We start from the raw sequence: 15082 nt of genomic DNA, 5'->3' as shown, positions 1-15082 counted from the left end.
AAAACATCAGAACAAATAAAAACCCTGAAATCCCCTGGCAAAGCAGATACTATTTCCCATGATAGATTTAGGTCTGTCTTAGTTTTTAGATTGTGGTTGTTGTAACCTGACAGTAATGCATGAGATGAAAAAAATGTTAGAATATTTTACTGATGCTCCCAGAAAATAATTACCTATTTCTCCACAGTGAAAATGTTATGTAGCTCCATATTTTCTATCACATTATTTCTATAAAGGTTGAAAATATTTTACTTGTTTTCTGAATCCTGGAGTTTACTAGAATGCCAATCTTAGCATTTCTTGGCCTCCCTTTCTGAGGCCACATTAAAATGATCTCTGACACCATGACTAGGAAATAGAATGGGAGAATGTGGCAAAGGAGTTAATGGAGGAGCCATATGCTTAAATCCCACCTCTCTCTGCTCTTCTTTGATTATCTGCCACCATAGCGCTCTTACCTTGAGTTTGGCCAGGAGGAGTTCATGATCCTCAAGTAGTTTCTTGGTCTCATCTTGGCTGCTGCCAATTTCCAGAAGGTTGGGACAGGATTCAGCCAGCTGGAGTTGTACCCATTTTCCACTCTATAAATGAAAACAAAACCAAAGTTACTTTTAGGTCCTACCTGTTTCTTCCTCCTTGACTTACATTCCTTTCTTTTTTTTTTTTTGATTGACATTAAGAAGGTTGATTTTGGCTTTGGAATCTTAGATTAGCAGTGGAAGGCACCTTAAACATCATCTTGTTCTGATTCTTTATTTTACAAATTGGGAGAATGAAGCCAAGAGTTATAACTCACTTAAGGACACTCAACAAGCTAGCAGTGAGCTGTCCTAGTAAAGAGGCTGCTGGGCCTGGAGTTAGAGAGACTTGGGTGCAAATGCTGCCTTGATCATGAGGTAACCGTGGGTAAATCATTTAACCTTTCTGAGCTCCAGTTTTCTCATCTGTAAACTGGAGACAATCCTACCTGTAATACCTACGTCCCAGGGTGGTTGGGATGCTCAAATGAGATAATGCAGATAGCATTTTGCAAATTTTGCAGCCCAGCCTACATGAAAGTAGATGGTTACTTCCATTATACAACTCACCTCTCTATTTGAGTAACCAATATACCAAAAAAAAAAAACAAAACCAAATCTAACTTACAAACACATAAATGAGAGAAGATAGCCATTACTTGCTAAAAAGCAAAAGATTAAGGTTTCATCATAACTAAGTCTTGTAAGTACACACCTTGCCTAGTTCAATTAAGATGGGATCATAGAATTAGACTTGGAAGAAATCTTGGAAATCATCCTGTCCCATCCCCTCATTTTACAAAAGAGGGACACAGGGTTCAATTGACTAAAATTTAACTCATACACAACTTTTGCTGCTCACATCTATTACTAAAAGTGAAGAACACCTGTGTGTCAGTTGACTTGCATATGGCCAACACATTTGCTGGAAATTTAAAATTCAAACTGTCCACATAATCCCAAAGAGGGACTTTGACTGCTTTCTTTACCTCCCCTCCCCCAGTGCTGTCCATGTTGAGTAATTTGGGTTTTCCTAAGCATTATTGTGATCTTCTTTAATTATTCCCTTGATTCACAACTATGTGACTGGGCAGTGCATAATAAGGGAAGGGAGGGAACAAGCATTTATTAAAAACTTGCTATGTGCCAGGCACTGTGCTAAGCACTTTACACATATTCATATGATCCTCACAACAACCCTGGGATATTATCCCCATTTTACAGTTGAGGAAACTGAGGTAATCAGAGATTAAGTGCCCTGCCTAGGATCACACATCTAGAAAGTGTCTGAGGTCAGATTTTAACTCAGGTCTTCCTGATTCCAAGCCCCTAATGTGATGGAGAGGGGATACTAAAGCAAAAGATGCAGTCCCTCCCCTCAAGAAGTTTACCATCTACTTGAGGAATCACGCATTTCAATCATGAATAAACTGGAGAACAACAAAAAAGCAAAGCAACTTTTGAACAAGTTAATGATAACAAGGTGGCACTCAGTGCATATGGACTAGGTATATGGAAGGACAGAAGGTAGTTTGTCTAAGGGATTGTCTAAACAACACATCTTTTCTCTCCATGAACGTTGTTGTTGTTTAATAATTTTTAGTCATGTCTGACTCTTCATGATCCCATTTGGGGTTTTCTTGGCAAAGGTACTGGAGTAGTTTGCTATTTCCTTTTTCAGTTCATTTTACAGATGAGGAAACTGAGACCAATGTGGTAAAGTGACTTGTTCAGGGGCACATAGCTAGTAAGTGGCCTAGGCCAAATTTGAACTCAGAAGGATGAGTCTTCCTGACTCCAGTCCTAGCACTCTATCCACTGCATCATCTAACTCCCATCTTCATGAGTACCCTTAAGAAATTTTCCTCTGAACAGATTCCTCTGAGCAAGACTTTTTCTTTTTCTCTGCCTACTGGACCTCTCACTTTCTGTAATTTGCTATCACTCACGCTCAAACTCAAAGCAAAAGCTCAGAAAACACCAGCCACTCTGTTCTAGACTGCCTCCATTCCCCTGCCATTAACCTAAGGCCCCTTCCCAGAGACTGCTAATCATTTCTTTGCTGTGCATGCAGCTTGTATTTTGCTATATTTTGTATTCCCACCTTTTATCTTGATTCTCTTTCGAGAGTTTAAGCATAGTGAGGGTTGCCTGCTTTTATTTTTATCCTAAGCAAGTGATAGAAAGAAATTTCTCATGAATATAGTCCCAGGTTCATCTTCCTTCCTTCACTTTTCACATCTAACTTTTTGTAATGCAACTTCTTGTCCACAGGATCTTTAAATTTATTCCAATCCTTATTTATTTCCAGACCAAAACTGCTCTGTCCAGAGAGTGTTTTGCCTGCCTGTAGAAATGTCAACATCTACAAAATAGGGATTTATGCAGTACAATACATCTTGTTGGCTCCTGTAATGAGTATTAAATAATTGTAGAGCCCTTCCATACAACCACACATCTCAGCCATTGGCCAAGCTAAGCTGTCTTTGAAATAGAGGGGATAGAACACCTGGATAAGTAGGACAAAAACAGGGACATATGGGAAAGTATTGTTCTATGAAATTGAGGTCATGTTCCATTATCTCTATCTTTGGCCTTGACTGCTGAACTAAGACTGACAATGAAGCAAACAAGGGATTGGACCAACTGATTTTTTCTCTTACTCTAAAGGGAAACACCATTTCCCCAATTTTTGTTGGGAAGTATTCAGTAAATATGTGCTAAGCCAACAGAATGAAGAATCCATCACACCTGCCACATAAACGCTGCCCAGCTGCTCTGTGCCTCAAGTCTTTTCCCTGACCTCCCTCCCCCATTCTTTTTCCTTGAAGGAATCACTTTTTAAAGTATCAACAACTGAGAAAACAAAGCAACAAACCAGAGGCAGATGGACATGGATAAGTGAATTTCTAAAGATAAATAAGAGGGGCAGGAAATGTGAGATTTTTTCCTGCAATATAATTAATATAATAATTGTATATAATTACTTTTGATGTATTATAAAATAATATAATTAATATATTACATAGCAATATAATATAATACAAGTAATAATTTTGATGTAATATATGATAAGAGAAATATTTCTTTTGTGGAATATAGTTAGCACACTGGAAATAGTTAAGAAGCATGTGCACTTTTTTACATAGGGCTTCCTGAATTTGGATTTTCTCTTTTCAAAAATATTCAAAGGAGTAGCAAGAGATCTGTTTGATGTGAAGGTGGTGGTAAGGTCAATTCGATTCAATTTGATTCTATAAATATTTATGACAAGAAAAACCTAGACACAGTTCTAGAAAAAAAATTATTTTCATAGTTTGGAATGTAATTTGAAAGTTTCCACTCTTTAAAAGAAATCAGCCTGTAGGTTCTTAAAACTTATTCCTTGATTGGTGTTGTCTTCTCTGAGGATGCTACGTATTTGGGGACAGAGGTAACTGGAGAAAAGGTAATGATTAAAAATATTTTTTTCTTTTGCCTACCTCCCCATTAGCAGTGAATCTATAGGGTGTCCAAAGCATCATCAAGTCACATGCACATTATAAACTCTTGCTACTTTGCATCAGGCTTCTTTCTCATCTTATCGCCTGGAGACAGAATCTCTGGTAAGAGAGATAGAACAAGGTCCTGCGTATTCAGAGACCAAGAGTACAGTAACAACAATGGGAAATGCACCCGGGTAGAAATACTTTTCAGTCTTTTTATGTTGAATAATTTTTCTCTATGTCTAGTTACAGTTTGTCCTGTATGAGTCTGCATATTACTGTAACATAAACAGCAACAAAGTTCTGTGAAATAAAATGCATTGTCCAGCATCAAAAGACCAGGAAGAAAGCTAGTCAATCAAACCTATTAGGGTGCAAAATGACATTTGGCTGGGGAACTCTGGCTTGTTTTCAGCTTTTCCCTCTGTTAAACAGTAAAGTCTTTAGGTTGTGAACTATCCAAAGCCACACATCAGGCTTTGAAGTCCTTGCAAGGCATTTTCAAAGGGAATGAGTCATTTCATTTTGATGGAAGATGTCTTGTTCAGCCTAAAGCTACATTATCAAGTATTAGAAGGGTTAGTCGGAGATTAAGCCAACAAGGTTAAAGCCCTAGCCATCATTATGGAACAATGAGTTAGTAGTATCTCTGATGATGTCTTATTTTTTTTTCTTCCTCAATATTGCAACTAGAATTGGAAACTTCCTTTACCTTGTCAGATTGAATGTTATACACAGGTGGGTACAGTTAGGGTGTGGGATTCTCACAAAAGCTTCGTCCTGTTCCCCCTCTTACTCAAAGAACTTTATTCTTCAGATTTTAAGTTTCTTCCCCACCTCCTACAACCAGACCCCCACAAAGTCATAAGAATGATCACAGGTCCCCTTCCTTTTGTTCAAACAACAGGCTTCCTTCCCTCTTTTTTCACCTTTGGAAATCTAACAAATTCTGGGGCAGAGGTACCATTTTTTTTTCTGACTGAAAATCCATTCCTTTCTTTCCTTCTTTCTCTTGCTTTATGATGTAAAGAAAGAACGTGTTGTTAAATTGTCTTGAATTTTCTAGTTTGCTCTTAATTGCTTAAGAAAGCAGGAAGATGCCTTCACCACATCATTTTTTTCTCTATACTGAAAACTGCCGCCCCATGTGGAGTGTTGAGTGGGTATCAATCACCCAGCAGTCAGGAAAGCCCAAAACCAAGGAGTGAAGACAAGAGTACCGAGAGTGAGAGAACTGTCAGCTTACCTTCAAGATAGCTATGACAATCCTGGAGTCCCCAGCCTGCACAGCGACAGAACTGACTGTTGTTGTAGAAGGCAGTGCCCCAGAACTCTCTTGGCTGGACATGGTACTTTCGAACCACAGTTTATTCTTTAAGGCAGCTTCTGTACAGATGTGTGTCTCCTAGTCATTTCAGAAGGCAGCAAACAAGGTTACTTGGATTCATTCAGGGAAAGATCTCAGCTAACACTGATTAGTCTGCCAAAAGGAAAGAACAGGAGGTTAAAAATAGACAACCCCATTGAGTTTATCATTCTTGAGAGAGAAATGGAGCATCGACACACCCCAGTTTGGTAGCATTAAGCTGCCTGGGTTGGGTTTTTTTTTTCTGTCATTATCTGAAGTGTAGAGGATGGCCCTGGGCTCTGTGAACATCATCTGACACTCGATAAGCAAACAGAAAAAAGCTATATGCAAATGGCTAAAAAATAAAAATCCAGTTTTGTCCACTGTAAACTGTATGGACTGATAATTGTGGACTTTAAAAGCAGCAAGCTACTGTACTGAATACTGGTCTTCAAGAATTGTTTGCTGTGGCCTCCATGCAGGCTCACAAAGATTTTCTTTAAAAAAAAAGTTACAGTACTTGGTTTTTTCCACTGAATTGCTTACTGCACAGAGCTGTCAGTAATATATTTTTAGATCAATCACCCCTCCCCAAACCCGTACTCCCTTCCTCTTCCAACCTCAACCACCAAAATCATATCCAATTGCCAGATTTGTTCAGAATCACAATTTTTTTTAGAGGAATCTTAAAGGGGGAATCCACAGATACCTTTCATATTTAGCATTTCTTTCAAAATATTATTTCCACAGATCATTTCTCTATTATATCTCCTAAATGTCTTTTTTCTATAAGCTTTTTGATTACTGCAAGAAAATGGCTGTGTTTTTTTTTTGGGGGGGGAGAATCCCATTAAAATTCAGCACTACACTTCAGGGTGGGTTTTTTCCCCCTGCACTACTGTTCAGAGAAATAATAGATAGCTTGAAATCAGCACGAGATCAGTAGATTAATCCTTTTGCTAGAAACTCGGAGTGAGCTACAAGTTGCTTGTGGTATTAAGCAGCAGCTGCTGTATTCCCCCAACAGCTGAGGGTGACACTAAAGTTTAGGTCACAGGTTACTAAGATGAAAAAGAGAGACGCAGAGAGAAAAAAAGGGAGAAGAGACACAGACAGGAGACAGAGAGAAAAAGAAAGAGAAAGGAGAGAGAGGGGGGAGAAGAGAGGGAGGGAGAGGGAGGGACGACAGAGAGGGGGGGGGAGAGGGGGAGAGGGAGAGAGAGCGTCTCAGAAGCTGCCAAGATCATCAAGGAACTGGAGGAAGAAGAAGAGGCTACAGCTGTAAGTAGACGGGCTTAAGCGGGATCTGTCCGATTCTTTGTGTCAAAACGCCTCAGATCACTGTAAAAAGCATTTTTAATTTTGGTGCTGTGGCTCAGCATGTTTAAATCAGTACAACTATCTTATTCTGCTATGGCCAAAGTCACTTACTTGAATAAAAAGAAAAAAGGAAAAAAAGTGTATACACACGCACACACCTTTCTATTCAGCAATTCTGGTTTCTCTAAAGGGTATGGCACAGCTGTTCAGCAATTATCCGGCCATGACTGGCGTCTCTCTCCCACATTCTAGGCCAGTGTGTTGCCTCTAAAGTAGATGAAAACCTCTCCTGGAACCCCAGTCTTCAGACTCCAGGAAGTTTACATGATGTCATGAGCAGAGGGAGGGAGGTGACCATGGCTGAGAACAGGCTCCGAATCTGCCAAATTGATAAACAGGTTGACTAGGAGGGGCGCCAAGATGTGGGAAAAGATTATAAACGAGAATATTTCATGCCAGGAAAAGAGTGCTTGCAAGAGGGTCAGCTTGACCAGAAGGTTAGAAGGCTGGCTCCTTTAGCTAAACTGATGGAACAAACACTTGGGCTATTCGAGAGAATGGAGAGCAAACAATCTTAAGCTCATTGGGCTTAGGAAACAAGTCTGTCAAAGAATGCTCACATCAAAAGCCACAAAATCCCAGAGTAGTAATACTTAAACTTCTGGGGTGACTGCCAACAGGAACAGCAAACAGTAGCACACACACACACACACACACACACACACACACACACACATCATATACTTTCACCCACAGGTTAGGTCAGGTTCCTTAAGGTGCTGCACAGGGGCTTTCCATAATATAATGGGTATTTGGCATGTGTAAGAACCACAGAAAAGAATGGTTGTGTCCACAAGGCCACAGATAAGATGTATGATTTTGTAAGGCTGTGCAGTACACCCGATGGAATGCTTGGAGCTCAGATTTGAGAAGAAAGAAAGGATGGAAGGGAAAAAAAAAGAAACTGAAGGATTAATTCCAGAACTGAAATGTCAGACAATTAGGAAGGAATCTGTTTAAGCATGAAATGCAGCCATCAAATCATCTACTAACTCAACTACTCAGGCATGAGCCATTCCCACACTGGAGGACTTTCTTCTTAGGATTGTTGGTGTTTTTCCCTTTCGAATGAAGAAAATGATATTGACATAGGTAAATTCATGTGTCATTTATTTTTATTTAGTTTTTGCAGCAATTGGCTTTATGTAGTATGTTTCTTTTTTGTTTTCCTTTTTAATTTTATTATTTTTTAAATTAAGAAGCAATCTTTGTTTTTCTTCTGTCTCCTTTACCTCACCTTTTGGAAGGAAAGGAAGGAAGGAACAGTAAAAAAGAAAGAGAAAAAGAGAGGGAAGGAGGGAGAGGGAAGGAAGGAAGATAGAAGGGAAAGAGGGAAGAAAAGAGAGAAGGAAAAAGGGAAGGAAGGAAGGAAGAGCATCCCATAAGCACATTCATGTAAAACAAATTCCCACATCGGTCATCTCCAGTACTTTCTCAGTTTATATATTATCTTTCTTTCATGAAGTAGGCAGCATTCATCTTTATCAGTCCTCTGGAATCAAGATAGATAATTTTGTTGATCAGTGTTCTTAAGTTTTTCAAAACTGTCATTTTTACAAAATTGCTGTTATAGTACAAACTGTTGTGACAGTTTTGTTCACTTTACTCCATATGTCTTGCATCTTTTAAAAACATAAGATCTCAATGCTGTATTTGTCCTTGGCTCATTTTGAAATCCAAGTTTCCAGCTTAGAAATCTTTCAGTATCTCATGTGCATATATTCTCCTTTGTACTGTGCCACAAGGCAGGGAATGTAAATATTAGCTCTGTTTTATAGATGAGGAAACTGAAGCTTATGGAGGTCATGTGACTCACCTACCTTCACACAGCTAACAAAAGGCAAAGTCAGGCCTTGAACTCAGTTCTGGCTAATGTTTGACTGCAAAAGACTCATCCTAGCCCAGCTCCCATATTTTGCCCCCTTTTACTTCCCCCTCCATTCACTTAAATTAGACTTTGCCTCTCTAGGTTTAGACAACTTGACAATTTTCCCTCTGCAAGTGCCTAAATGATCACAAGTCTATGTGGCTTTTCCAGCTCATAGAGAAACCTTATCTATTGTTCTTCAGCTTGTATGATATCTGATCACACACTATATTATTTCACTCTGGTTAAGTGATTTGAAATAATGCTAGGATAAAAAATAGCACACTAACCAAATTTGTATTACAAGGATTGAAAAAAGTGGTACTAAAAAGCTTTTAAATTATGGTCTGTTTATACTCCATCTACCATGACCACCCCCCAAAAAATTAAATAAATTACAGACATTCTAATGTCCTTTGAAGCTTATAGAGGATATTGCAGTGGTTACAATGTATCTTCTGTTTATCTCCCTGGAAAATGGCTAGGTTCATGGGAGCTAAAAAGTTATAACCAGATTCTAGAAAGTGAAATTACACTTATTTAAGGAAATATAGAAAGTAAGTATTATGAAAATTGTTTGCCCCAACATTCTTCTTAAGACCTATGGGTATGGTAAAAAGCAGCACATTTTTCTCGTATCCCCTATGAGGGCCACTTGTTTAATTACAGGGAGTGTAGAATCCTTGGTAAGAACTACCATGTAGACCACACAGTGAGTGGAGCCATAGACTTGGAGTCAGGAAGACACGAGTTCAAATAAAACCTCAAACACTTATTAGCCGTGTGACCCTGGGCTAGCCACTTAACCTATTGCCTCAGTTTCCTCATCCATAAAATGAGTATAATAATAGCACCTACCTCCCAGGGTCATTGTGAAGATAAAAGGAGACAATATTTAGAAAATGCTTTGTAGACATTACTTTGCCATTTACTATCTGTATGACCTGAGCAAGTCACTGAAAATCTCTGAGCCTCTGTTTCCTCATTTGTAAAATGGGGATAAGAATAGCATCTGCCTTATAAAATTGTAATGAAGATCAAATAAGATAATGTAAAGTATTTCCCAAGCTTAAAAGAAGTATAGATGTGTATATACTTTAAAGAAGAATAAATGTTTGTAAATGTAAATTATTAACACCATCATCATCACTCTTAACTCATTCTCCTCTTTTTTAAAAATCCGGTTCAAATAATAACAGCTTAAAAACAAAGATTATCCTACCATGTTATCCTCTTTCTTCTATTTCTAACTTGTGTGTCTAAGCAAGACACTTGATTTTTGTGGGCTTCATTTTCTTCTTCTATAAATATTAGATGATTTCTATAAAATTAGATGACCTTAAAAGTCCATTCTAGCTTTAAAATCAATAAACCCTTATCAGTCAGCATAGAAAACAAATAAATCAAAATGAATCCATTTTTACCAGACTAAAAGTTCAAAGTGCCACTTTCTTTAAAATAAAAAAAAAATGACATTGCCTGCCTATTCCCTACCACCTCAGGTCTAGAATTCTCTGCTTGAGTTTCAAAGCCCTCCACTTGAGATGAAAGACAGTCAGGTGGCTCAGTGGATAGAGTGCCATGCCTGGAGTCAGGAAGAACAGAGTTCAAATCCAGCCTCAGGCATTTAGTAGCTGTGTGACCCTGGGTAAATCACTTAGCCTCTGTTTGCCTTAATCTTCTGGAGAAGGAAATGACAAACCACTCCAGGATTTATGCCAAGAAAACCCCAGGGACAGTATGGTTCATGGGGTCACAAAGAGTCAGACAGGACTCAACAATAACCATCACCTGATGTGAGTTATCTAACTTTCTTTACTGTTCTCTCCCAACTTGCCCCCTTTACTATTGTTAAGATGGACTCTTTACTGCCCCCCTAACATGTATGCTCATTCCTGCCTCCCTCCTTCTCCGGACCTGGAATAATGTGCTTCCTACTTTTTCTAACTCCGTCCCGTTCATTTTCTAAGATCCAGCTCAACTCTGCTATGGTCTTCATTGATTTCTTCTCTGATTTCCTACATTTCCCTCTGCATCTGCTGCTCTGCATGGTTCCAACTCCATGGAACAAGACATGCCTGCTAGGTTAAGCTCATCACCTTTAATCTCATCACCAGGCTGCTAATTCAAGCCTTGACTGACACCACCTCCCTTAGCCTCCTCTACCTTCTGGCTAAAAGAGGGGATACTAAATTCCTCCTAATGTCTTCCTTTATAGGGGGCAGAAACTGGACCTTTGCTCACTCTACTTTGTATCTGCTGTTCTGCCTGGTTTCACTTCCATGGAACAAGATGCCCCCTGGTCTCCCCTCCCTTCCCCACTCCCCACAACTGTTTTGTGTATCATCTTCCTTTATTAGATCATGAGTACCTAGAGGGTAGGAACTGTCTTTCTTGTTATTAATTGTATACACCGCCCCCTTAGCATAAAGCCGAGCACTTAGTAGGTATCTAATAAATGTTTATTGGATTGGATCTCCTAAAGCATCTATATTATAGTCTGTGCCTCATAATGGCATACTTAACTATACAGTCTTGGATTATTCAAAAGGCAGCTAGGTTGGTACAGTGAATAGAGCTCTGGGCCTGGAGTCAGGAAGACCTGGGTTCAAATGTGGCCTCAGACACTACTAACTGTGTGACTCTGGGTAAGTCACTTAATCCTCTTTGCCTCAGTTTCCTCATCTGTTAAATGAGCTAGAAAAGGAAATGGCAGACCACACCAGTATCTTTGCCAAAAAAACCCCAAATGAGGTCACAAAGAATTGGACACTGTTGGAATGATTGAACAACAATAATCATTCAATAACATTAGACAATAATTGCAAGTTTTGTGCCTGTCACAACCATAGAAATAGGAAGATATTAACAGTATTTTATGCTGCTTTCATATGTTTCTTCAAATTTTGTCTACGACCCACCATTTTCACAGGACTCCTAGTTTATATGTTTTTAAAGTTGTTTCATTTCTTATTTTCCTGGAGAAAATTGTGCTATTCAACTCATCTAAATGAAGCTATTGGTGATTTACTTTCACATTTTTATTTTAGAACATTCCTCTTCAGTTTCCAGTAAGAGTCAATCAAGATGCTTAGTTGCCCCAACCATCTGCCCCAATAATATTTTTTTTCATTGTGAAGATTTCTTGATGGAAATATCCTTTGGGGCATCTGAAATTTTGATTTTTTTTTAAAGAGATTTACCATTACTCACAGAACTATCTTCTTAATATCAATATTCTTCTGTCCCCATAGTAGGTCCTAGTTCAACAAATACTTGATTGATCGAACTGTGTAAGTCCAATAGAACATTGAATGTAGTAGGCTTAATAAACATTTGTTAGTGTCAAAGAACAAATCAATGAATGAACGAATAATGGAATACATATAATTGTAAATTTCCTTCAGTTTTTCACTGATACCTTAGCCATGATGCACAAAACCATTTTCTGAGAGAAAAGCCACAAACAGTAACTCCTCTATTTAGCTCAACACCAACCTACAAATGATAGAAAGAAAACTTTGCCAAGTCAATGTACATTTGCCCGACTCCAAGGATTATAGTTTTATGGTTGCTATTTAATGTAATTTCTAGCAATGTATTTTCCCCCTAAAGTGACATGATGGTTGATACCAATACTGTCCTCAATTAATTATTTGCATGTTTCTTTTGAAAGCCATATTAACAATAGCCACATATAATTGAAAACAAGATGAATTGTAGCTATCTTATTTTGCCATAGGTTCTGGATTTGGTCTAATGTTAAAAAAAAAGCAGCCTTTTACACTGTAGGCATAAAAGATTTATTCAGAGAAATACATGGCTGGATTTTTAAAAAATGGAATAGCCTGGTCACCTAATGAAAGTGAGGGGATGACTGATGGCCTATGTCTGCTCCACTGGTCTCTGTGAGATGTCAGGAGAACAAATTTGTGGGAAGGCATGGATGATCACTGCACAGGATGGCCAAGCATAGATGGGTTGCAATATGAATTGTTAGAAAAGATACCCACAGTGATAAGATCACAGATCCACCAGAGTAACTGGGGGACTAAAATAAGTGTTAGCCATAAGACTACCTTCCATTCTGCTATGCTTTGAATAAGAACAAAACATATTTTAAGCTAGAAATTAAAGAAACATCATGGAAAACTGGTGATTTTCAGGATTTATTTTACACACTTCACCATATAAGAAGCACTCAGTATAACTTGCCTTCACACATCTGAACCATGGATTTACTGCATCCCTCTTCAGCATATCGACTTTCTCCCTTTATAGAATATTTGATGCCTGTGATCTGAGGAGAGAAATGAAGGGAGGAAACAAGAGCCCTTTTCATTTTCCATAGCAAAGTTCCCTGACAGTGGACTTCCACAAGAGTTAAAAGATCCTAGCAGTGACATGCAAAGTTTGGAAACTTAGTCAAGAGTTTGGGAAAATTTAGAGAGTTTTTTTTTCTACTGTTGCTAAAGAAACTTCATTTGAGGCTGAGAAATTCCAGCTCATAGCACTCCCTAGGGAAGCTTGAAAGCAACAATCCAAGCATGCTTGGGAAGCCAGCGGTGACATTGAATCCGGGCTGTCACCCTTCCAGCAGCTACGATATTTGCCAAGAAAATAAAATACTAATAGGAAATCCAAAGACATAAAATCAGACACCCCAAACTGTCGTGTCATCAACTGATGGGTTAGAAACAGAAAGAAATGCTCTGTCATTTTTTGAAGTCCAAGTTTATAGTTTAAAATATTTTACCCTAAGACTTCACTCAGGAACACTATGGATGCATATAGTAGAATTTGGAGGCTTTTGTATACAAATACAGCATTCAGGCCCAGGGCTATGCTTATACATTTTGTTACAAAAAGTTTAAAATAAATTGTTTTTTGTTTTGTCGCTTTCCATACAAAGTTATATGTTTTTCAGGGAATACCAGTTTAACCAGCATCGCTTCTAAACTTGGGTGGTGAGGAGAAACTTTTCAATGGATTTCTAGATAGTTTTTGAAGTATAAAGTCACAGCTCTGAGAAGACTGCATGATTTAGATATGAGAGCGCCAGCTTCATTTCCAGAGGAGAATCACCAGAGTCCAGCGAGTATGTTCGCTAAGGAGGGCGCGTCCCTCACCACAGGAAGCTCTTCATTTTTCCAACTGTCACTCAAGCCTGGACAGATGCCTCAGATGAAAGGCAGTGACCACTGAGAATACCCAGAAGGATAAAGAAGTTACTAACACCTGAAGGGGGGAAAAAAGATACTCATCCACTCAGGCTTTTATGGAAAACAGGAAATAAGAGGAGGGAAACTCACCAAATCATGGGAAAATAAAAGTAATGGATCAGCGCTCTCTCAGTCCACATGTGTCACACTGCCCTGGGCAGCTAGGTTCCCTGCCCCAGATTCCAAACCCATAAACAGACACTGCATCGATGACCAACCTCTTCATGCCATCTGCTTGAGGTATAACCCTCTTTTATGAGGATATTTCTGTGAAGATAGATGACTTCAGCATCAACAAGCATTTGTTGAGTCTGGTAAAGTACCTACTAGTCCTGTTGCTATTAATAGTAATGATAATAATACTCTATGGAGGGCTTCACTGCTTCCACACTGAAACCTCACAACCACGCGGTGAAGTAGAGAGGACAGACATTCTTCATTCCACCGAGTGGGTTTGGTTCCCAGGAAACACCGGCTTGGGATGAGAAGATTATGTTTGAAGTCTGCCTCAAGCTGGGTTTGCCTGGGTTAAGTCTCTTCATGTCTCTGAACCTCAGTTTCCTCATTTGTAAAATGGAAGCCAAAATATAAAGGTAACTGGGTGGTACAGTGAAAAAGCATAGGGGCTAGAGTCAGGAAGACCTGAGTTCAAATCTGAATGCAGACTCTTAGTAGCTATGGGACCCTGGACGAGTCACTTAACTTCTGTTTGCCTCGGGGTCTTCCTCTGGAAAATGAGGATAATGATAAGAGCATCAATCTGCAAGGATTGTTGTGAGGATCAAAATGAGAGGTTATTTTTTAAGTGCTTAGCACAGCCCCTGGCACATGGTAAGCACTAGATAAATGTTAGCTAGCATCATTATCTACGTCATAGGGTTATTGTGATGGCATTGTTGAAACTCAAAGTGCTAGGTAAATGCTAGCTATTATTATTTTACAGTTGGGGCAATCAAGTCACAGAGATCTCAAATTTACCTTATATATCACACAGCTAGTCTGTTGCTTAAACAAGACTAGAAATGAGCCTCCTAATACTAAGCCTGGTGTTGGCCAGTTCTATCACCTGATGGTGACCAAGTCTTTTTTTATTCCTTGTGAGGCAATTAGGGTTAAGTGACTTATCTAGGGTCACACAGCTCGTGTTTGAATCCAGATTTGAACTCAGGTCCTTCTGACTCTAGGGCTGGTATGCTGTATCCACTGTGCCACCTAGCTGGCCTGTGACTATGTCTTCTTAAGGACAATCTGGAAACTGTCCA

General features: G+C 39.0%; 1 protein-coding gene across 1 annotated transcript in view; it reads right to left on the bottom strand.

Moving 5' to 3' along the window:
• The window catches only part of CCDC141 (coiled-coil domain containing 141), a 272693-nt gene extending 265756 nt beyond the window's left edge, over positions 1-6937 (bottom strand). Inside the window, 3 exon segments of the mRNA XM_078146957.1 lie at positions 459-581; positions 5250-5483; positions 6830-6937. Coding sequence (XP_078003083.1) covers positions 459-581; positions 5250-5351 — 225 coding nt within the window. The 5' untranslated portion in view covers positions 5352-5483; positions 6830-6937.
• Positions 6938-15082: the final 8145 nt, after the last annotated feature.

The sequence above is a fragment of the Phascolarctos cinereus genome, unplaced genomic scaffold (genome assembly GCF_003287225.1).
Source record: "Phascolarctos cinereus isolate Bilbo 61053 unplaced genomic scaffold, phaCin_HiC Scaffold_726;HRSCAF=1367, whole genome shotgun sequence".
Classification (NCBI taxonomy): Eukaryota; Metazoa; Chordata; class Mammalia; order Diprotodontia; family Phascolarctidae; genus Phascolarctos; species Phascolarctos cinereus.
The sequence above is the reverse complement of the archived record's forward strand: the minus strand, read 5'-3'. Positions and strand labels throughout refer to the sequence as shown.